At 38.9% G+C, this 25,558-nt stretch overlaps 1 protein-coding gene across 8 annotated transcripts in view; it reads right to left on the bottom strand.

Annotated features, from left to right (window-relative positions):
- The window catches only part of CADPS2 (calcium dependent secretion activator 2), a 323,617-nt gene that overhangs the window by 155,327 nt on the left and 142,732 nt on the right, over window positions 1–25,558 (bottom strand). For all 8 annotated transcript variants that reach the window (XM_069802016.1, XM_069802017.1, XM_069802018.1 and 5 more), the window contains exons 6-7: window positions 24,413–24,534; window positions 6,507–6,618 (exon numbers count right to left, since the gene is read on the bottom strand). In XM_069802016.1, the coding sequence (XP_069658117.1) occupies window positions 6,507–6,618; window positions 24,413–24,534 (234 nt within the window). The remainder of the gene's footprint in view (window positions 1–6,506; window positions 6,619–24,412; window positions 24,535–25,558) is intronic.

Genomic DNA, 25,558 nt, shown 5'->3' with positions numbered 1-25,558 from the left:
AGAAAATCCTTATCATGCCTTCAGTACAGCTCACACTACACAACGCTAAAGAAAATAAAGATGCAGCCAGTTACTTAGTCTGTTCTTCATAACACAGCCTGTGCCATCTTCAAAAAGCAGACCAAACCCTCAAACTGTCCCCACCCTGGTGTCCCCATCCTGCCTTGCTCCTTGCCAACCAAGGGAGCCTCTGCTGCTTCTGGCACCCAGCTTCCTGTCCTTTCTTCAAACTGCACGGTCCCCAACAGGAAAGCCCAAAGATTTTATGAGACAAAAGAAGTTCCCATGCCTGAAGTGCTCTTCCAGAGCACAAATGGTGCTACAGATGATTGCTTTTTGCTGTTGACAAAACCCACACTTTCTATTTATCTTATTCCATACCTAGGATGAAAAATTTTGGCCTCAACACTTAAGGTCTGGCTAAGTTACAAGCAATTGAGAACTGAATCTTACATCACATGGCCTTAATCATGAGCAGCATTGCGAGCTCTGCTCAGAATAAACAATACTTGTGTTCATGCAAGAAACCCCGTGATGAACTGGAGAAACCAAGTTCTCTAACTGTCGTGCTCTACCAGAGACACTTCTAACTCAACTTGTGATTATTTAAAACTATGAAAACCAGCAAGTGCCTGACACATAAGATCATACGCTCCCTCAACTGCATCTGTTGAAGCTTTCATCACGCAACAGGACTAATTCATTCTATGGAAGGCTTTTTCTTTCAAGTTTCAAAACATAGTGATTTGAAAAGATGCCAGTGCAAGCAGAGAGGACAAATTTTATGTTATGAAATAAGCACCCATTATTATTTGGCAGATGCAAATTTATGCTGCTGGGCATTGTCTGAGCAAAGATCACAGGAAAATTTCCTAGTTAAATACACTCTGTTTTACTGATTTGAAAATAGGATTATAGACCAAAAATTATTGAAGCTGGTTTGGGATAGGAAATAGATGACTAGTAACAGCGTAGAGACCCTTTAACTTTATGTTGTTTGTGTAACTCTGGCCCCGACCTTACTTAGGGGACACTTACCCATTTTTGATAGAAATGTCTACTGACTCCTCTCCAGTCACTTTCTCCCCTAACTTGAAAGTTTGGAGCTGTTCTGAGTTATGTCAGCCCCTTCCCCAAAGACAGGTTAATGTCAGAAAGCCAGAAGCTGCTGTCAGTGTGACAAGAAGTGAAGTTCCCCCGAACACCCCAGCAGCAGCCTGCCAAGCACAGCACCACACTCGTGTCCTCTGAGCGTTAAGTCATGATGCACTGCTGCCAGGAGGATGAAGTACAAGAAGCTCAAGGGAAGGGACAAGGTTGGAGGTAGAAGTATGAAAAGGAGATAGCTCTCTTGAAAGTAACTCCCTTAGAGAAGCTGTCACCTAGGGAACCGCTAAAGAAAAGGTTAATAAGAGCTTGATCACCAAAGGAGCTTATGAGTATTTTACACAAGCTCCATCATCTCACCTATTGAGCGATCTCTCGCTTTTCAGCTATGATTGTATTACAGCTGAAACACTGAGACAAGGCTTTGGGTAACAGGTGGTTAAAAAGAAAGAAAAGTCAAACAGAAAAACTGAACAGGCGCATGGTGAAAGGGCTATCTAAAATACTGTTGGTGACAAAGGTCTGGGAAGACTTTGCAATTTATGCAATCAATAGACCTCTGCTGATGCTGCCAGCTGAACACTTACGTTAATGGATCTTAGCAATTGATAAAAGTTGTCTTTAAGTCCTTCCCAAACAGCCTGTCCCCTAAATCTAAGAGAGAGCATGCTTGAATGAAAAATATCTCAAGAATTTCTGACGAGAAGCATTCTCAGAGAAGCTACTAAGAAAGACCCTGTTAGTGTGGAAACAATAACACTCAGCCAGACATAGCCGGGTGCTGAGACGCAGACTGCTCAGGGAGCAAGAGAAAAAGGGGGAGTGGAAGCAACCTCTTATCGTTTTCCAAACTTCAAAAGAAGACAGAAAAAGGCAGACCTGCGAAACCTCAGTCATTTCAAAACATGATGGAGAAACACATTCCCCAGGGTGGCAGGCTTTAAATTAATATATTCACAGCACGGAATTTTCTCTGCTCAGTGGCCCTTTGAACACAGCACAGAAGATAACCAAGATGCCCCGTGCAGTCAGCATTCAGAAACTAGGCAATCATGCCAGTATGGGTACCTAGTCAGTAGAGCTACTTTATAATGTCTTTAAATCACACCCAGAGTAACAGCACCAACAAAAAAACCTGTAACTGCATAGCTAATTATTGCTGGCTGCAGCTGACTGTGACAAGCAGGTTGTGAGACAATAGTTCCCTTTTGATTGAATAGTCAGAGCGACAAGGCTGAAATATTCTTATATTTAAAAAGTATCAGCAATCAAACACCACCTGCTGTTCTCACACTGTATTCACATGTGTGCTAAGCAAGCACAATGGCTGTCACTTTGAATTACTAGGTTTGAACATCTTCATACACAAAGTACTGAAAAAGGAAAAGTGGTGTCAGATTCCTGAGTTTCAGAAATCATCAGGCTGATTTTTCAGAATTATTTACTCCAAGGCTTCTTCATGCTTCCTCAGTTGTTGCATGTACAAATGCAAACATCAATTCTGCCTTCTGTATGCACATACAAAAATTATTGAAGTGGCCAGATCACTGCCAGTCACATAAAAATTGTGCCACACGTTTCAAAGATACTTGAATAAAGTAAGTTCTTAACATTTCCTCATTAGAAGAAACTTAGCTTCAAAGATGCAGCCTGCTTCACTTTCTAGAAGTTAAATTCAGTGGCTCACTGTATACGGAGGTCCACACAACCACAGACACAGAAGCTCAGGTTCTGCATAACCCAAATCCAAATAACATCCTTTCCCTTCCAGCGCAGCACACGTCTCCATTTTTTCTTTCAGGAGAAAAACTGAGTTGGTCCAACTGTCATCCAGTTTGCGTAGAACAGAGAAAAAAGATTAAGATTTGATTTTTGTTTGAAAACACTTAAAGTGGTCAGCTGGGAGCCCAAAGACTATCCCCCAGCAAGCAAAATCTTCTCTCAGCATTCACGACTGGATTTATTTTGGCTTTTTTAGAGGAAGAGAGCAACGTCAGACAAGTGACATAGTAAATACTACTTCCTGTCAGTTAAGCACATCTTAAATGCCTTTAAGGGAGAAGATGTTAAGTACAGACAACAACCCTTCTGTCACTTGGTGCTCACCTGGTGACTTCTGCAGCAGAGGCTGAGCAGCCCCCAGACTCTGCTTCCCAACAGGGAGCATATAAAGCTGTAAGTATGGTCTGCCCTCTCTACTGAAAGCACGAGCCTGCATTCCTTCTGCTCCACCATGAACTAGTTACTTCTGGAATCAGCAGTGTCTTCTCCTGAAACTGAGGAGCTGTAGTGCTGTCGTACTGAGATCAGGGCCTACATCTTAAGTCCATAAGTGTGAAAGACTGCCATGCACTGATGGGGTCAATGGAAAAGCCTTCTCTGCAGCTCTGGGGAAACCTTTGCTGGCTCTACATTTCACACCTTAGATCTGTTTTCATAAAAAGCCGATCCCTTGGTGGCAGAAGAAACCCTTTGGTATGTGATGGAAGTTCAAAATTCAAATCATGTAGCTTGATGCTGCCTTCTAATTATAGATTAAACAGAACAAAACCTTCACAATAGCCGCAGGGTATGGGAAATGCAAACTTCAATAATGTAGAAAAGTGGTATCAGGTCAAGACACATGCTTTGAAGAAAGTACTTGATAGATGAGAATTAATGTCCACAGCAAGCCTACCTCAGAAGGGGCAGGTTTGAGTTGAATTTTTAAGTACAGAAAAAATATCAGTAGAAGTATTTTCGGGCCTTTTCAGAGCATAACAAACCTAGCTGAATCAGCTGCTCTCCTGCAAGTCACTGCAGCGTACTGACCAGGCATAAAGTTGCAAAACTTTATTAGAACTAAACTTATCCAGTGGGATCCTGCATCTTTCCAAAGGCTACCTGAATTTCAATCTCTCAAACCTGAAAATGAAGACACTGACAACAAAACAAGCCTTTGAAAGCTAAAATGTATACCATGAGCATACACAGTGCCTTAAAATTATTTTGTAAAGATTCTGTCGAATATTCTACCAATCTCCCCTGAAGCTTGCAAGCACCACTCTCAAATACTCTGGTTAAACCAAAGAGGTAAGTTGGCAGATTCCCCCTTCTCCCGAGTTAAGCATTTACCACCATCAGCTGGAAGGCGTCTGTCAGCAACCCTGCGCGTTGCCAGACCTGGGAGGCACAGGACAGACCAGACGCCCAAACAGGCTGATGCACAACCAACATGCCCTTTTTTATGTTCTTTACCACTGCTAAGGACCACGCGCTGTACATAAGGTCATTGTGGGAGGTTTATCTTTTACTGACTTAGCTTTTACGGTAGGTATTTTTTGGGCAAGGAGGGAAGCTGGACATTTTTGGTAAATCAGGAATGGATTATAAAATGTAAAATCAGTACCCAAGCATCTCTCGGGTACTTCTGTTTGCTGCGACCAATCTCAGCACAAGCTTTAACACAAGGGGAAAAAAGGTGATGGCCTTTGTCCTTTGTGACAAGGGGGGGGTGCGGGGACCAGCAAAAAACAATGATTTTAATAGCCTAATACTGGTACAAACTGCCAAACCTCAGAGCATCTGATAAGAGCATGCAGCCTCTCTGCTGAAAAACAACAGGAGAGCAAGAATCAGCAACAGAAACAGAAGATTGCTCTTTCCTCTCTCACCTTTTATATATATTGCTTTGTCTCTGGGAAAGCTGGGTCAAACTCCATCCGACAACAGGCCAGTGAGCTCAGCCCTAGCCCCTCTCAACTACCTATTTTTATTTTCTCTCTCTCCTCTCACCACTCCCAACCAAGAAAGGAAAGTTATTACCTTCTTTAAACTGGTTTGGCCAGCTGACAAATACAGATGTGTCAGAAGGCAGGCAGGAGTGGGAAGGGAGAGGAGGCAGGGAAAAAACCACAAAACAAACCATCTGGGGCAACAGGATACAGTTAAGGCAAAAGCTATATTCAGTATTTTACATTTGAAATGTTTCCATTCTTTAAAATAATTTAAAAATCTTTTTAACCTTCTGTCCTAGAAACTCAGACAAGCTGCAGCATCAGAAAGCAGACCAAGCTTATACCTGAACTTTGGCTAGTTAAGGTTCCAAAGCAAGAGGATCCTGTTAACACTTGTAATTCTTAGCCTCTTTATTCCGTTACATGTTTCTTTTCTTCTCTGACTCCTTGGCAATGACTATGCTGGCTATAGTTCACTGTAGCCAGCATAGTCACTGTCCCTTCCCCACTGTCTTGCACCTTTGCATTGACTTCCCTTTTGTTTCTTTGAAAGGACTGAGCAAGCAAAGACAGAGAAGAAACTTCTCTGTGTTTAATAGCACTATGCAATTCCTCTAAGTCCACCCTTTCAGTCTCTCTTTTTGTTGTTTTCAATCCAGATATTGCTGACTCCGGCCTGCTCAGCTGCACCCCTGTGGCTCCTCTGTATCTGGCACAACAGCTGCCTGGCTCCCGCCAGTGTGTTACCCCTACTGGAAACCTTCCCCATGCAGCTCCCACCTTCACCTCAGCCATCCTTGACCAAGTCACCTTGGAGGCCTCCTAGAAGGATGTGAGAGGACACAAGGAGTAGTAATACTGTGGATACAGTCGGGACCTTAACAAGTGACCCAATGTGTGGGAGAATCTGTATTTGTGCAGCCGCCTGCACTTGGAGGACACAAAGTGGGGAAGAGCCCTGCTTTTCTCAACAAGCTGTCCTTGCTTGAATGAGAAACAGCCATGACTCTGAATGCAGAACTGAGCATTAAAACGTGAGCTCTCCTCCACACGGTACATGTCAGAGGGGAGAATTTCAACAGGAGATGGGGGACGGGAGGGCAAGATTTGCAGACCCCCTCTGCCTCATTCACACTACCCTCCTCTTTCTATGGTACATTGCACTCTCTAGCCCCGATTTTGGCCTCAGAAGGATAAATGATCCTATCAAGATAGGGAAAATGTGAAAAGGGAAGGGAAGCTCATATTGAGAACTGTTGTTTTAGTCTGACATATCTCCATCACTCCCCCCCCCCCGCCTTCTACCACTTAAGTGCTTCCTTCCCTTTCCCTAATCATTTGCTATGTTTATTACACACCAAGTCTTCTCTCTCTCCTCTTCACTCCTAATTTGAATAGCTACAAGCATTGGTAGATCACCTAAGAATTAAAAATGTTTTAAACAAGACAAAGAGAACCGTCATGGATCCCTGACAGAAGTTTCTGAAAGGTAATCCAAGTCAACAGATCATGTTTTGAACACTGAGAAAAGTCACCCTTAAAAGAAAAGCATGGTTTGGTACAGGTGCAGCGGAGCAGGTGCTGTACTGAATACCTTATACTGTTTTATGGCATGTTTTATGAATACTCGCTTTTCTATGCATCATTTCTCACATACTTCTTGTTTCTACACATAATACTCACTCTTCCCAGTTCTTTATCTTCAAGTGCCAGCACCCCCGTGCTTTCTGTAAAGAGTTTTACTTTGACAACAGGCCGAGGGTGCGTAGTGGTGAAATCCCCTTGAGTTCCCCATCTGCAATAAATAAAAGAACAGAATTTAACTGGGGCAGAGGACAGGCCTGAGAGTGATAGGACTGTAATATTTTGTACAGAGTATTTATTAATACACTCCTAGAACGTAATTTGCAGACTTTGCGGGGGGGGAGGGCAGGGGAGAGATGGGAGGTATATTTTTAAACATCCAAGACTAAATATCTACATGGGAAAATTGGCTTTTATCTGTGGTAATTTTTCTGTATGATTTTTGTCATAAAAAATCAGTCATAAATTTGTTAATGGCAAAACCCAAAGAATGCAATTATATCCTCGTAGGGCAAAACAGAACAAAGCAAGAAAGCAAATAAAAAGATTTTTTTTCTATTAAACGTATTATGTTCACTATCTTGTGCATATGAGTCAAATTAATTCCGCAAAGAAATATGTCTCAAAACTAAAAAAAATAATTATATATTTAACTTTAGGTGAGCAAACTATGCAGAAAGTAAAGAGACTTTACCACAGAAAACCTTATGTTTTATGAGATGTTACAACTTAGTATAAGCATGCAGGAAAAATGTAAACACAAATGTAAAAAATGGGAAAAAAATTTTATTTATCAGAGTGACTATAGCTCTGCAAGATAATTACCACCACAAGGCTTCACGCTTTTAGAGAAGCTAAATTAGGCAGCCAAACTTCAGTTGTTAATCTTTTATCTCAGTTAAGACACTTGGTTTGTCAGCCTTCCCCTCCCTCCCCATGGCCAGTGGTACAAAAAAAGGAGTTACAGGAATTAGACTGCAACTTCCTTCGTCAAGCTATTCCATTTTCCTAAACAACTGCATGGTACTCATTGCATTGACAATACTGATTCTGATTACGCTACTAGGCACAAACAAAATGCAAGCAGTAAGTGCAGCTCCAGTTTCTCTTAATTTTTTCCACTGTGTGAGATACTATGATTAGCAGAAACTAAAGAAATAAAGAAAACAGGTGACCTTAAGAGTGTGCTCTATAAAAGGATGTGTGACACAAGCTAAAATCTCAGAGGCCTCATTTACAAACAGCCTATTTTCATTTTATGTTCAAGAATAATTTACATGGACTCTCCATTGTTGGAAAATTAACATACAGTAGTAATCCTCCAGCAAAGGGATCTAATAGGTAAAAGAAAATCCTTCAGACAATGTTAAGTTACAGACTTCAAGACAAAGTCTAGAAAGTAATATGCAACCAAGACCAAAAAGTTTTAAGACAGTAGTGGTTCTGTATAAACCAGTCCTACAGGTGGCTGAACACTTGCCAGACTACAAAAGTGAGGTTCACTGAAAATTAGCCACATTACATTCTGTCTTCTTTGCCTTGCCTGGATTAGATAGATGCTGTCTCCCTCTGTCTGTGGTGGACATAGCTTTAGCCTCAGCGAAAGTGGCAATCGAAACAGTGACTCTGACAAGAAATTACCTTCCTGAGAGGGAGAAAACCTGGTTTTGTGAGGTGATGACAGATGCTGCAGTTGCAGGGCAAGACAATGCCTAGCACTGCTGCTCTTGCCAGTGGCAGTCCCAGGGGTAGGTTTTGTCACAATACAGAAATGAGATTTCCAAGGCGAAAGCATCTTCATAAAAGATGAGACAGTTGTATCCTCAGTCTCCCCCACCAGATCCCGCTATTCAGGAACAATGCTGCCTTGCAAACGCAAACACAATCTACGCACTTTGTTAGCCACACTCTCTCTCTGGCACCAGGATATATTTGTCCCTGAGCTTCCAGAAGCCTTGAACTGTGCGTGCTGCAATGGACAGGACCACACAAATGATCAAGAGAAACTCCTATTAAAATAACAAAACAAACCAAAAGCCTCTCTACAAAGATCTGGTGCCAGCATTAACTCACAGACAGAAAAGAAATCAGAAGTCACACTGACCAAAGGGAAGAGAAGAGACCCAGCCTGTCCAACAAAGAGAACGTCACGAGTGGTGGCTCAGCTTCTGCAAGCTGAGCAGCAGGTGCGTGCTACATCATGTGCTGGGGTCTGGGCACCCCAGCATCTGGTTCCAGGACCTCCCCAGAAAGCGATGCAGCTGTCACTGGAGACACATAACCCAGGCTCCATTTCTGTAGGACACAGCAAGGAGGGACAGGGCACACGCGAGCCTTGCCGAGGGAGCCTGGCAGAATTTGCTGCTTCTCTAATTTAGATGCACGAAAGACTGATGTGGATGGGACTAACAAGAGGTCATCCACCTGTTGCTGGCACTCATATAGTACTAGAAATCATCTTTAACATCAGATCTGGTCACTAGCCTTGACTGACATTTTTCTCCCACGTTCCATCTGCAGCAGTAAGTGAAAATCCTGGGCTGAAACGCAATGGTCTGGATCAATTCCTAAAGCTTAATGCTCATGGTGGAAACATTCTACGTGTTGATCTTCACACTCCTGGCTGATCAAGACTTCAGTTAACTCTCATAGTCTCTTAAGACCATGTCTTTGGAGTGAATTATCTGGTAGAACAGATGGTCACAGACTTTACTGTCTAGACTTCAACATCATTCCTCATGAAAGAGCACGTGAGGAATCATGTTCTGTTAGAAAAGGCAAATCCAAGACTGTGTTCTTTAGCATTATGCTTACTTGCAGGCATCTGATATTCCTCTCAGCTGACAATATCACAGCAAACTACACGAGGCTCATCGCTCATCTTCCTTTTCATTCCTTGTTGATTACTGGAACACAAGTCCTGTTCCTTTGGAGGTTTGTGTTGTTGCAGAGGTATTGCTTCATGCCATTGGAAATCAGAAGTTGGGAGAAAGCAGCCAAAATAGCAGCATTATCACATTCATTTTAGTTTGCTTCTTCCAAGAATGAACATGGGTATGTGACCCAGTAATCCAGAGAGAAATTGAGTTTATCTATATGCTGCACATTTAAAAGCACATTATTATGTTGTTATGCACACTATTAATGCATCAGGCATTAACTGAAGCAGAAGTCAGAAATTACAGAGTAACCAAAACATGTAATATTCAACTCCCAGCTGTAGGCTAACCCATATGAATGTTGCTGCTAATAACAATTCACAATTTGCATTTTTCTGTTTTGTCAGTACAAAATGAAGTGTAGTAATAAGAATGGCCTTACTGTCTGTATTTTGCACTATCAGCACCCAATAATAAACTTTTGTCATCTTAAAAATAAAATTTTGAGCTGTAAAGATTGTGCCATGAATATAAGAAGATACCAGGCACTCAACATTTATTAAGGGTGATCAAAAACAAGGGATAGACTGAGTAAAGCATGCAGGTGTACACAAGCTAGTCTATTCTGAAATACACTTTACTGTTCTGACATCAAATTATATTTGTGCTCAAGATCTGACAGGTGTCAACTTTTTTTTTTCCTGGTTATTTCTTTTATGACACCTGGTCAGACTCCATTCAACAAATTAATTATTTGTTTATTCTTCCTGTTCATGAATAATACTTCATTTTAACCAAATTCCATTGAAACGGGTATCATTGCAGCTTCTGTATTTTAAAGGATAAAAAAAGAGATCAGATTTTCAGTGTACAGATCATCTTAAAATTACCTATAATGTAATCACAAACAGTAACTTTGGAGAAGGTACTGTTCCATCATCATCTGTGACTAAGAACTCTGCAAGTCAATTGCATCAATCCTATATATATCATGCCAAGATCATAAATCTAGCCTTCCTAGCCAATAAATATGAATTTACTGAATCAGTTGTTATTTCCACTGTAAAATTGTCAACTTTCTTAATGCTTTTGGCTTTTATTCTGTAACTATATGTCTGTTCAAGGACCTGTTAAGTTTAATGGCGAAAAGTAGGTTAGGAGGATACCTAGTAATTCATGGAATCGATACACAAACAGTGATTATGATGATGCAAATCTTGATCACTATTACTGTAATTTCTTATTTCAATTTATAGATTTTATGTGCTAATATAATTATATCCACTTGGTTTCTCAAAAATTTAACATTTTTCTTCTAAAACACATTTGTCTTCTGTCAAATGCATTTATTAATACCTATTGAAATGCTAGTATTTCCTGTTCTCACATCTGCTTAATCCCATTGAAGTAGCTGTAGCAGAATGTTTCCTTTAAACTCAAAAGCTAAGCTGCTAGGTATAGGTCAGACAAATTGGTATTTTTCTTTTGAGGTTGGGGTTGCACCTTGACATTTTCCTGGAGAAAATACAGCAGTCTCAGAAACGTCTTTCTGATCCACAGATTAAAAGCCAACCACCATACAAAGGATTGTTCATATTATTCGTAAGACTGAATAACTTTTTAGTTGTTTAATTGAACAACTTTTTGACTGTTTTAAATAACAACTAACAACGCGGCCTCCAGAATTTGAGCACTGAATTAAAAAAGTTACTTTTCCTTATATTTTAACTTTCAACAGCAATAACAGTGAAATATTTTCTGCAAGAAAATAAATTGTACAGCTGAATTTTACTTTTCATACAGGGGAGCAGGTGAACGTATAGGTTTTCTGTGAAAACAGAAGGAAATTGTATGCACCATTTTGATATAATTTGAGTCAAAGTATGTTGCAGATAATTTATTTCCAGCTTGCTCTGCTATGGAGATAATGAACTGTGGAAGGAAGAGAGAAGGAAGGGCACACAAATTAATTCACCTAATCTCTGAAATTGCGATTTACAAAAAGTGTATCTTTAACAATTCTTAACATAATAGAAAAATTTAATGCTATATATTTTTAATAGCATATGTTTAACTACCAAACGTATATAAGCAATGTAAACACAAATCAGCTACTTCCACACATTTGGAGGAGCCATTGATTTATGAGTATCTGTCCAATGATTTTTGCTAATGTGAAGAATTTTGGTGCTTAATGTGTCTAGATGGGAAGTGCAAAATTTTTGTCAAAACAAGTGTGGATCTCATGTAGTATTCATATTAAATTAAAAAATTCCCATTATTATCTAGGTTCTTTTTAAAAATTGTGCTAGAAATTAGTCAAAAGTAACAATAATTTCAGTGCTAAATGCTGCAGTGTTGCTCACTGCACTGCCAGCTGCAGCCTGTGTAGCATACTTGAGACCTCTAAAAACACCAACATTAAGTCTAAAAAAAAACAACCCCAAAACCCAAACCAAAAAACAATCTTGCCTCTTCAGGCTCTCATTTTGCCACATTATTTTCCTTTGTATACATAATTATTCTACTTTCACCTACTCATTCTCTTTACTATAGAAACTGCAATGATTTGATGTTTGATCATCTTCAACCATAAGCCCCAGACTTTTCACCGTATTTACACTGCTGTCAGAGGTACGTGGGCTGATACCATGTCTAGTGACAAGAGTCCTTTGCCAAAGTTGATTTCCCTTCACTGTAAAAGTACCCACTACCAGCAAGGAGGTGGATGTTTATTTCAGGCAAAGATTTATCACCGTGTCACAGAACCCCCTCTAAGCAAATTTATTTTTCTACTTCATTTGGAACACATTTTGTATACTGAAAACAGCAGCAAATTTCTCTCTCGGGTTTTTCACTCTAATCACGGTCTCTGTTAGTCAAAACTTTTCTTTATGAGATCTTAAATCTCCAGTCTTACATAGGAATGAATGTCATAAAATCTATTCTAAGAAAACATCTAGAATTTTATTTTAGCCCTATTTATTGGAATGTTTTCTTTCTGACAAAGTGTCAAGTCTACAGAATTTTGCACCATCAGGAACTGACCTTCCTCACCAATTAGTAAATCCTCTCTTTTTTGAAACCAATACCAGAGTGTATTGGTCTCCTTGGTGCCTCCTTTTGCATCTTTCTAGGCTTGATTCTTGGTTTAAATCTACTACATAAGTCTACCTCAACAGGTTCCTTAGTTCTTCATTAAATCACCTAAAGAGGTCTTCTGAAAGAGTTTTCGTATTTCCTATCCATATAGGGATGTGCTACAGAGCTGGAATGAGCAGGAACACCCACCAAAACCAGTTTGTTAGGCATCCAACTGCTCCACAGGACTAAGAGATTTGCCAGCATGTCATCTTTGCACATCTCAGAGCTGGACTGGAAACAATGTTCAGGTCTCTATAACATCTCCATGTCTCAACCATTTTGAGAATCTATACAAACTTTGTTGTTTCTACTATATTTGGAAACATACTTTAACTTAGAAAAATAGGTATCTATAATCTTCAGGCTAGAAATCATACTCACAGTACAAGTCATGAGATGAAAGGCCAGGAAACAAAAAGACAGACGAGACTCAGCACCTCCCTGACATATCTGACTACACTGATATTTTAATCTAGTTCAAAACACCTTAAATCCAGGTCTGACAAACATTCTGTTGTTAGTGAAGTATTGTGTGAATGTGGAAGTGTTGCTTATTACTAACTACTACTGCATATATACAGAGAGAGAAAAAAATGTGAGAGCACAAGCAAGCTGCTGTACCAGCAGTGCAAGCTACCCCACAGCAATCTGACAATAAATCTTTAATTTGATGAGGAGGCTCAATTCAGCCAAACGAAAACAGAGTTAAATCCATACCTACCTGTTTCTAGCTTTTTTACTGAAACTCCCAAAGAGACTATTAGTTGTTACTAATTGCGGCTAGCTTCTCTCCACTAATAATTGGACAAGTATCATAAGCATTTCCTTTTCTCTTAGAAGTACCGAAATACCCACCCATTTGGGAATGACTGACACCACAATGCTACACTAGAAATCATGGCCTTAACACAAACAGCTGTCTTATACAACCCAAAAGCATGTTTATTTTCTGTCTTTTGCATGCCTTACAAAATAATATGAACATTCCAGCTTCTCCCTTTAATGAAAGTTCTTGAAAAAGGATGTTGAATTATTACTGCACAACCAACAGAAGTTTATTACGCAGCATCAAGGATTTAATAGGGTAATGATTATTCCTTATATGCACCATTACAACCATTATTTTTTCATATATATATTTATGTATATCCTCTCCACTACATCAGTGGGATCTAGAATTCATGTTTGAAACCACAAGGGAAATAGTTTGTATGTTTGTACCTTTCCATAATGCTTATAATGTTGTTTAGGTTGCAAATATTTTTGAGGGGGGGGAAATCTACATTTTCTTATTTCTCCATTTGAAAATTACTTGTTTATTTGGATTGAAGTACAAGGACTGTAATTTCCTCCATCAGAGCAAGCCCATTAAACTGCAGCTGAAAGGCAATACATAAAAAAAGTTCTAAACAAATCAAAATGTCCTTTTACAGTATAAGCACAGACAAGCCCCATGCTCAGGCAAACTAAACCATGAGCTTCACCAAGCATCTTGGCCTTTCATCACTAACTTCATCTAATCTTCTACGTGTCTTGTCTCTGTTCTTCCCTGTGTTACTGTGATTCCACTATTTTAAGAAGAAATCTTGCTGAGAACTACAGAGTCATTGTTTTATAATGCCTACTACAGAAACACTGATACTTTGCATAAATACTTTCAGGGCTGTCAGCTATTGAAGGAGCATTACGATACTAATGGTTTTAACCCTGAGGTTCCCACCAAAATCTTCCTGAAATTACAAAATATAGATATGAGAAAGATAATTTGTTCTACAGAGATGGATGACAGCAGGAAGAAGTACAGAGTACAGAAGAAATGGGAAATTTTGGTATAAGGAGGGAAAGTCATACAATTGTCTTTAAGTGTCACCTTTGATTCCACCTAAACAAGGTCTACACTACTGTCCCTTACTTTTTTCTTTTCTTTTACCATTTTTCATTTATTTCCACCTGTATGGGAACTTTTGGCTTGGCACACTAGTGGTTTGAAATGCAGACTAACAAGCCATGTCTTCAGCACTTCACATGTAGAAAAGTTGGGTGTTCAGCACCTGTAGCTGCATACACTAAGTAGCCTGGCATTCAATTTCTGAATGTATTGAGTCACTATCTAGTGTAGTCACTCAGCAAGAGTGAATGTTGGTTTTTTTTCTGCGGATTCAGAAGCAAAATTAAAGGCTTTTAGGGTGGTTGTTACAAAACATTGGCAATGCCTTGCTGGAACTCTGCTCTGAAGAACTGAAAGCTCCAAACTGGATCCTTATTTTGGCAACGGCAAGGATAGCATGTTTTGATGGATGTGCTATATTGTAAAGCCCCTTTACACAGCTAGACTAATATGAAAGGGAGAAAAGAATAATCTGATCATATGGTGTTTTTTTCAGCATTTGCTTTTGGTAAAAATACTAACTGTTTTAAATAAAAGTATTAACAGAGCTCAAAATTACTAACCATTTATCACAGAGCTAATAATGAACTAGACACAATCATGTATTTCTTTTTAAACATAAAAATTACTTGAAAAAAAAAGACAAAATTGTGAATAGTTTTCCTTTAAAATAAAGAAATGTCTAATACAAACCAGAAAGGAAAACCAGAAGAGGGGTTCAATGCATAATAAGCAACTAACTAGAACCACTCATTTAGGCTTTCTACGCTGAAAATGAGAAAGGTGCAGTCTAACACTACAGAATGCTATTATGACAAGTATTGTCATCACAAACATAAAACTGTACGAATGAATTATTACTTAGTCTTGTCTTCCCATCTCACTTCCAATACAGGCAACCAAGACAAGTCAGGGTGAAGATTTTCAAGGGTATGTAACAAGACTGACACACTGCCAAGTGCTGGGAACCATTGCTATATATTGTATGAAGAATTTATAAGAGGCATTAACTCCTGTTTCCCACTGAGTTTCAAACCCAGCTAGGGGCTGGTAATGGACACAAAGCCAAGACATGGTCATTTACTCTCTCAAAACTTCTATATGCATATTTACTTCACTTTTGTCGTGAAAAAGATAATTATGAATCCATCACAACATTGTTAAAAGTTACAAATCCTATTTATTTCATGGTGTTTAATATTTGTGTGACCCTTTAAACCTTGAAAATGTTGTACAAATGTTGATAAAGTGACAGTACTTTGATGAAGCAGATAGATGTCGTTATCTCAGTCTAAAGATGTGGGAAAACAAATCACAAAATAGACTGACCTATCTGAGCCTGCACAGTCTATCAGGGAAGACCCAGGAATCACATCAGAAAATTTCAGTATTTCATCTGGCATCACACCACTTCTCTTTCATTCTGAAACCCCTTTTACTCTTCTTTCCGACTCCTACTGTTCTTATTAGCTGTCCGCATTATTCTGCCCTTGTTTCTGCTGTCCTCCTACTCTCAATCTGGTGGTGTTACTTTCAAGCAGGCACATGAACCTGCAGACTCATACCTTCTATGCTATGTAGTTATTAAGAAATTTCAAGATCTATAAATTATTTTTCTTCATCTGTTCAGTGGACTATTCTGTATTCTAAAAGTACTGGACCTCTTGACACCTCTGAGGATCAATGCACATACTAACACAGTGACAGCAAAGAAAAGTCTGCCCGTGGTGGGGTGAAAAACAGTTTTCTGAGTGTCATGAGCATTTGAGATGTACAAAGTGTTCTTAGCGTGAATAGGACTCAAAAGCAAAAACTTCTTTCTTTTAAATCCTTTTCCTCAACCTTTCTCTTCACCCAAACCAACAAACCAAACCTAAATAAAACCATTAAAATTTGTTCGAATTCAAACACTGTATCTAGTCAACTGTTTAACAATTATTTCGAATATACCTATATTATACTGTTTACAACAAATATAAGCAAGTTTTTGAAAGGTCTCTTCAAACAAAGATGCACGAACAGTATATTTTGAAAATGTAAAATGGGACATTCTGATCATATGAAAATTAAAAAGAAATCCAAAGGAACTGTTTTCACGTCAACTATTGCTCACAAACAATAATTACATTTTTTCAAAGATGAGGCAGGTGCAGACCACTTTGAATGACAAATTTCAGATCCACTCTACCAGAGTATTCCAGAAGGAGACCGCAGGTAAAATCTGAGGTAATCCTTCCCAGCCCCATCTTCTTTTTGACAGACCATCATCCCTCTACATGATACTTTACAGGCCACCTTTGCCTTTACTTTGACACAGCCAGAGACCAGGTAGCTGTATTAGTATGAGGCTTAGCCTGATCCAAAACATTTTTCTTCCAAGCACAATTTAATTGGCTTTGGCTCAACAGCACACTATTCATAGCAAAATTCCTTCCAGTTTGAAGCTGGATCACACATCTATAGATGCTTTAGTACAGTGTTAGCAAACTCTTATGTCTGTCTGTAAAATATTAGTCACATTTGCTGTGGATCAGGTGGGAATAAGAATGGAAACAGATATATCATGTACATTAAGCGGTGTGTAAGCTGTCTTTCTCCAAGCTCTGACTGTTATAGTGAAAGGGATAACAGTGGGACATGCATCTTCAAGCCCCAAGGTTCCCAAAATGCACTATGCAATAAAACTGCTATCAGTCTTGCAAGAGACATGTAACATCATTATACATTTTAAAAGAAGACAGTCACCCCAAAACAACTATTCCTTTCAGCCATAACACTAGCTGAGGAGGGCTGATATCCCAACTCTGAACGGAGAACCTATTCATTAAAAAGCCCTCATCCCACCAGCTTTCTGCCTGGGGTCTAAGCGCTGCAGCACAAGGCGGTGCACCAAAGCTGCAGTCTTCAGAAGTACAAACATCACACCAGGGCAGAAATCCTGGTTGCTTTCAGTCAATTATTAACATGCTGAGCACACAGAAGCAAGGAGAACAATCAGGATTTAGCCAGAACAATCAAAAAGATTAAGGTTAAGAAAATTTACAAAAGGTATGCCCTGGTGGCAGTAGGATTATGTTTATTGCTAACTAGAGATTACAACCAACTTTAATTATCTCCTTCCTTCTCTCATCCCAATTTCTTCCATGCCACACTTGTCTTGATCTGACAAGTGAATATTCCCTTCTAACAGCAGTGGTTTTCACAAGTCCCTTGGGTAGACAGACTTAGGAGAGACTATTTTGGGAGTTAATCATAGAATCACTGTAAAATTTATGCTGGAAGGAACCTCTGGAGGTCATCTAGTTCAAACCCCGCTCAGAGCAAGGCCAGTTAAAATCAGGTTGCTCAGGTTATCATCCAGTCAAGTTTCAAATTTCTTTTAATATTAAGAGCCTGTACATAATGCATATTTCTCTGCAATAAGAGGTAAAAAAATCTTAGACAATATAAAATAGTAATCAATGGCAGAACATAGCACAGAAACTTACTTATTTTAGAAATCCCATATCTTTTTCTTGTGGATATCATATTGCTCTTTATATTTGAGCTGATTAGGTATTATTTCCTCTCTTTAAAGAAGCAAGCAATTGATCAGGCATCAAGAATAACTGAATAAAATTGTAATGTAAATTTCCAGCTCAATCCATATCCCTTTTGTGAAACTCTTCCATCATTAATCCAGAACACAGGCTGGGATAAATGTGTATTTTTTTCTTCTCCATCTTTTCCTTTGCAGAACCAAGAAAACATCAGGTAATTTCCTACTGGCAATTTCTTTTTTCCTCTTCACAGCTGGATACTAGACCGACACATATGGTATTTGGTCATAGCATCCAATTGTTTGAAAGGTAGTGTCTTCCACCCTGTTTTCTGAATTGCTCCAGTCACAACAATCCATAAAAATAAAGACTTACTGACATATGACAAGATTAAAGCCATTATGTAATTTATCCTTTAAAGATACAAAGATGAATCTTTGAACCAATGATAATAATCATTATGCAACTCAATCAAACCTAGTTTCTGAAAGCAGAGACAGTTTGTTTCCTGCCATGATCCTTACCCCACCAGCTTCCCTAAAATTCCAATATAGTTATTAAAGGATCATGCTCACCTTCACCAAGTTTTCAACATTGTTCACATCAACATAATTATATGTCTCAGGCTTTAGCCTTTGAGGTGATCTTACCAATAATATACAAAGGTTCTCTAACATACAATCTCACTTCTGCAAAAGTTGCATAAAATGTATTTATGTTTTAAAGAAAGTAAGTCTGGATGCCAAAAGTAGGCAGAACAACCCTACTTTGTTATCCTCCAAGATCAACGCTGGATTTCACTGCACTTATCTGTAAGTAAAAAACTTCCAGAAGTAGTAGTCAAAAGAACAGGTGAAATCCATCAAGTAAAAGACTCTGTTCAAGAAGCTAAATCCTAATGAGAATTTATCCTCAGAAGATATAATAGGAAGCATACAAACAACAAGCTAAGCACGGTCAGATCAGCCACTATGAAACTCCAATCTCATTATCCATCTGTAAAAATCCCAGGTGCAAATATGCTCATTTCAACAAAAAAGCACCTAGGCAAACAACGGAAAAAAACCCACATCCTAAGTAGAGTTCGTCAGCTTGCCAGCAACAGACTAGTTTGATTACTGTCTATCTGATCAGCAAACACTTCTGTTTCTGTCCCTCGTTTCTTCCTATGTTTAGTCTAGTTTTATACGTAAGACTTGAAACAATACGAGGCAGGGAAAACATTTTCATTCTACTTTTTCTCCTTTGCAAGAGCAATAACATGGATTCCTACACATTTAAACAATATAAAGAATGATTACTGAAAACTAACAGTAAAATTATATTATTGACCAAAATTAATCTCATTTATGCAGATGTATCAGACACAGATCAGCAGCAGGTGGAATAAAAAAAAAAAGTAGGTGTGCCTTCTCTTTCCTTACATACTGTACATCTGTGTCATGCAACCACAAGTTAGGTGACAGTTGTAGGTATGATCATCTAATTGTTTCCCTTAATCAAAAATAAAAGTTAGAAAGTTGTAGGGACTATGATGAAGAAATAAACTAGCTGATGCTTGGAACATGATTGTCACAGATTATAAATGTTGTCTATCCTTTTTCCCCTTCAGAAAAGTCATCTTAGGCCATATCCTCAAAAACATTCTATTAAAAAAGCATTCTTTTTTTCATGAGCAACCATGTCATTTAAGGAAGTTCTAAATTTTAGAAATTAAGCCTTTTTTTTTTCCCTTTTTTTTTTTAAACTGTTCTATAAAGATTTTGCTAAGTAATCTTTAATTATGTATCCACAAGTACTCATACTTCAAATACTTTATGGATTTAACGACGGTGGAATATCGCATAAAAATAACATAAGCAGCATTTACTTTATTTGTGCAGTCTTGATCAAGGTTCCTTGCCTCTTCTGGTCAGATATTTAATCATGCATTCTTTGCATACTTCTAATATACAATAGCCCTTTTTATAAGGTTATGCAATCACTGACAGCACAATATGATCATCTTATTTGTCTAGTTTACATGCAGAATATCCTGGCTCCATTAAAATTTTCTCATCATGCAAGATATCATCTTTTTCTATTGCATAAATATGTGACAACAGAATGTCACTTGTAGTGACAAAAGATGCATATTTCCATCTTTTATCTTTAGGCATGATTATATATACCCAAAAGCTGACGCTTTCAAGAAACCACGTTATTTAATATTCCGAATGAATAAAAAGCAATGATAAGAAAACATGTGGATACCAGACTCCACAAGACTAAAAACAAAGCCACATCAGTAACATTCGAAAAAAGAAATTAGCACTGGATTTTGCAAGATGACCCCCTGCGGTGTCGCAGCAACAAAGTTATGCAAAGCTTCATAGAACTGAAGGGGTCCTCTGAAGGCTCTGCTTACTGATCTCTGGCAGAAAAGGTCACACGCTATGTTGGAGGGATTTTCAGCAGGGCTAAAAGGCAGGAAACAGTTGGAAGGAATGAAGAAACATTTCACAGGCAGTAATAAAAATTTTATAGGGTTTGCATGTGAAGCTGTGTAACTGATCTGTTTGTAAATTGTCCAAGACTTCAGCTCAAACTATGTTATTCTATAGCATTTGCATTTTAGAATGACCATTAGCTAGTCAGTAACATACATATAAACAGTACTTTATTTAGCTTGTTAAAGAAGAAAATGAAGCACTTCAGTATAAACTCACAGAATTATTAGTCACAGAGAGAGAAAGCAGATAGGGTTAAAAGCATTAAGAAACCAGAAAATACTTCTTACTGATAAAAACTGTGCTCTCCTCTCCAGGACTCTAATTAGGTCTCTCCCCTTTAAGAAAGAACATTGTTTCTAGCTTCTTTATTACTCTTAAGGTGGCATTCAGGGATTCAGAGGAATACCTAAATACATATTCATAAAAGTAATTGAGAAAATATTCCACATTTTGGAATAGTGGATAAATCCTGAATTAAGTCTCCACTTGACTTATGCTTTCCATTAATCTCCACTCTAAGGTCACACTGGCTTGCACTCCATTTTGAAGCATTCGTCTGAGTATCTCGTTTTCTCCTTTTCACTGTCAAAGCTTTGAAACTTCTGACTGAGTAGTAGCATTGCACTGCATACACTGACGTTTCACAGATGAAAAAAAAGGCATAAATAATTCTTCATACAGCTTCTTTTCACAAATGTAGCTACCAGTTCAAAATGATAAACCAGCTACAAAAGATGTGTGTGACAAGCACATGATTTGAAGCTCTTGCCAGCAGTCTCCCATGCAGGCTGGTGGTAATCATTCACTTTTCATCACTGTCTCATTCTACACTTAGTATGAGAGCTTTGTTACCCTTTTCTAGCTGCAAGTCCTATATAAAACCTGAAGTTATGTTCTCATTTATCAGGGATTTGTCAGTGCAAATATGTTACTGCTAGTGATTTGAAGAGTTGAGCTGAACTACAGTTCTCGATTCTTTTTTTTTTTTTGCAATGAGTTTTGTGTTTTCTCCTCCAGCCTCACTGATTATTTTCCTTCATATCGGAATGACAGTACTGAAAATTATCCCAGTAAGGAGCCAGCTCCAGCAGCAGGCAAAGTAAGCAGTAGCCTAGGGCAGCCGACAGCTTGTTTTTTCTGTATCAGAGAAGAGATGGACTGGCTGTGCTTGCCCAGCTGGTCACTGGCCTCTACTTAAATGTCTGCCCATTGCTGCCAAAGGACTGAGGGGGAAAGGAGGCATCTCTCTTCCCAGCAGTAGTACCATTACTAACATCAATGGGAGCAGAAAGCCACTTCTGTTTTCACCTCTTCCCATACGTCCTCTTTGCAGGAGAACATCCAACCCCTCACCCAGTGACTGACCCTCCCCATCACCCCTGCAGGTCTCTATCCAAGAACAGTGATGAGCGCTGGAAGAAGCAGGGGGGCAAGAGCAGGCAGATGGCTGCATGGGGCAAAGGATGTGTTGGTCATAAAAGTAAGAAATATCTTAGAAGGACTGGGCACAGGCTGGATAGGAGAGAGAAAAAGAGGGACATCTTATGTCTTCTGAAACTTGGGGACTCCTCCCTGACTATAAGAGTATTTCCTAGGCTTTCTTCCACCAGTGCAATTCTCTGATGAAACTCTGTCAAGCCCTGTTAGTTCCCTCTGTCACCAACCAAAAAAAAAGCAGTATTGCTACTGTCAGGAAAACCTGATTTGGCTTTAACAGAAAAATTAAACTGTGGAATAAAGGATCTCCCATTCCATAGGCAGCTTCCTCCATCTTCTTTGCTGTTTGCCCATAATTTGGTAATTTCATGCTTGTCTAATTTAATATCCTCCTCCATTGCCTCAAACTACATCTCTATATATGCTCATAAACTACATGTCTCTATATGCTCATAATCATACTGCATGCCAATGTCTCATAATTACTCTTGCCAGAAATGGAAAACAGTGCAACTCAGAAGAGCAAAAGAACTAGATAGATTTTAGAGCTCTATCAGATGTGCCCCTTCAAGTTACACTGTTTTGTAGGACAGCAGGTCAACAGCACCAGTAACTCCCATTCCTGTCCTTCCAGTGTACGGTTCAGGGCATCTCTCAATCTTTCTAAAGATATGTAATTTTTTCCATACAAATCCATATGAATTTGGTTCATACGTCATCACTTCTATGGAATAGCCCATAACCTGTCTTCCTCCCATATTCAGTCAACTCATACCTATTGAGCCTGAAATCCGCTACATGACTTTACAAGCTCAGAGCAGGTCCTAACACTATGCCTTTTCTTAGAAACACTCCAGATGTTCTCATATTGACTCCATATGTTCCAGAACTTCCTTTTTACAAAGTTTCTACTTTGACACATAGGAAAATCAACTAATCTGTTCTTAACTTTTACCAGATGTATCTATACATAATGTACACCTACTGATTAGTTTTACAAACTTTACCTTAATCTGCAGCCCTCAGTATGCAATAAGTAAACCATGAACTGACCATGAACCATCCCTACCATGTTTTGTTCACCACATCTGCAAATAGCTAGAGAGAAACAAAACCCTTAAATCTACACTGTTTTCTGGAAGGAGAGTAACTGTGCCCAAGATTCAAGAATTTGTGTATTCTAGTGATTTAGGGAGATTTGAAGACCCATACCAATGACATCAGAGGTTAATTGAGGACTTAAAACAGACGCTAACAAGTTCAAGGGTGAGGAAAAATAGAGACACACCATCAGAAGAAACAGGAACCTTGACAGTGACAGTAGGCAAAGGTTGGAGGCACTTGTTGCATGGATCAGTATGAGAGCAACTCCGAGTTTGAAGACAAAGCACAACTTGGAGATGTGCCATCCATGAGAAAGCCTCTCATGGGACCCTGAGCCACCAGAGAATGCCCCAGCAGGTCCACAAATGAACAGGGGATGTTGCGTACCCACTTATGACCTTGCTTCAATGCGTGTATCTGTGTGTCTTTTGTGCTACCGTTGCTTTTAGAAGTTCCTTGTGTACTAAATGCAAATGATAAGACTGAAGATTCCTATGCCCTGGAAAAGGAACACAGCCAGGGACTGTGACAAGTGAATTTTACATCTTGTCCTACATACTTACGAGTTCTGCAAAGCTGTTTGAATACATTACTGGAGTAGGCTGCTGGCTTACTTGCCAAGGCAATTTGCTGCAACTAGGAGAAAGTCCACCAAATTAGATCTCCTCCTCCTCCCAACCCCAGAAGAGGCAGATAAAACTCTGTGCTTATAATTTTGCCTAACAGAAGTCTGTATTTGTGGTCTGAATGGAATAGAAACTACCATCCCAACTCTGCTGAAGATGTTTTCTCAGCTACTGTAACAGCTGCAATTTTTAAATTGTCTTTCACAAGGCACACTGTGGTGCCAGTAAAATCCCAACACGCTGTCTGGACAGTTATCTATGAAAGATTCCAAATGACATTTTAACAGAGAGAAAAGTGTCTGAAGTCAGTGTGTAGGTCAAACAAATCAACCAAAAAACACACTTAATTTTCTTCCTCTCTGTCTCTCTGACTGGTTCAACTACAGATGGCTTGATGTTATCCCACTCCAAGTCAGTTTGCTGACTGCCTCCCTCAAAAATTAATTGAAAGAAGTGGATCCTATAATTTAAAATGAAATAGGCTCAGCAGGTGAGTAAGCTTTGTCAAGACTGATTACTGAGTATTGATTTTCCACCAATTGTACAAGTTACACTCCACAAGGCCACCTGCACATTAACCTAGAATACATTAAATCACCTCAGGCTAACATCTATCTAGAGGTTTTTATGTTCAGAGGATGCAGTCTCTAGCTCTTTTTGTCACACATGCATTCAATGGCATTCATTTGGACAGCACTCACACTTTGTACTTCACCTTAAATAACTGTTATTTGTATTTTCATTTTTCAGAAAGAATTTAAGATAACTACCCAAGAAAAAACTTCATATAACCTAGTGCTAACTTAATTGTAAAAACTGTAAAGATAGTCAGTTGGGTTCTCCCATGACATGAAGGAAAGAGATGCTGGATGCAGCAACAAGCAGATTTGGCTTACTGTGGCCTTGAAGCTTCTGCTTGGTCCGTCTGAAGCTTCTCGCCCCCTTCCACTTCCATGGTGCAGTAGACAATTCGATTGGGAGCGACTGACTTTAAACCTTGTACCTCCATTATAACAATCTGAGGAAAAGAAAGCAAATAGTTTACCCTTTAGAAAACATTACAGAGCACAGCTATTGCAGTACTAAGCTCCACACAAGTTAAAAAAAAAAAAAAAAAAAAAAAAGGAAAAAATCTGCAAACCCCACTCATTCAAATCTCCACAGAGACTAGTTTTAGTTTTGCTTTCTTTTTCCACTTTCAACAATATATAATAGGAATTGAAATTTTTGTTCTGTTTCTACTCAGACAGTGACTAAAACCTCACTCCAATCATAACTTAAATGCTAGTAGTTGAATTTGAGACTAATGTCTAAATATAATTCTAATTCTTAATACATGAGGAAATGTATCTTTTAAGCAATCATATAAGTAAATATTTATAGAACAAACAGGTTACTAAGACTGTAAACAAGACAAGTAACTACATTGTTCACACCTTGAAAGGTTAATCGTGGTGCTGTGACACTGGAGGTTGCAACCCTTGAGTCTCAGAAGTGATTTGGTGGTGTGCTAAGCATGAGGCAGGTCAGAGCATCGCTATCAGCTGCTGTGATCTTTTTTCCCTGCTACCTACCTCTTTTCCTTCTCCCAGCTCAGTACTTGCAGTCAGGTTCAGCGTGCATAAGGGGACAGGAGGGAAGAGAAAGGGGAAAAGACACCTCTACCAGCTGCTTCCTGAGAAATTTCCTCACCAGGGAAATTCTGAGCTTGGCAGATCCCATAGTTTTTCAGCTCCTCAGTTATAGCTCAGAAGAACCAAATGCAGCCCTACTTCAAATGCCCTCTGCCTTTTATAAACCTTACAGTTTGTCACAGTGTGAAATTACTGGAATTTTTCGACTTCAGGTATTTGTAATTCAGAGAAGATTTGAGAAGAAAGTCAGGTTTCTCTGCTTGCTTTGGAAGAGCTGCTTTCCTTTTCAGCCCCATTTGGGCCTATGAAAAGAAACTGGGAAAACTAGTCCATTTAATCAGCAGAGAAGCTGTCCTCAACTGAACTAAACACAAAACCCACTATTTGTTTGATTGTTTTAAAGGTGAC

Source organism: Haliaeetus albicilla, chromosome 14 (assembly GCF_947461875.1).
Source record: "Haliaeetus albicilla chromosome 14, bHalAlb1.1, whole genome shotgun sequence".
NCBI classification, from domain to species: domain Eukaryota; kingdom Metazoa; phylum Chordata; class Aves; order Accipitriformes; family Accipitridae; genus Haliaeetus; species Haliaeetus albicilla.
Note: the sequence above shows the minus strand (reverse complement) of the source record. Positions and strands in the feature narration are given on the sequence as shown.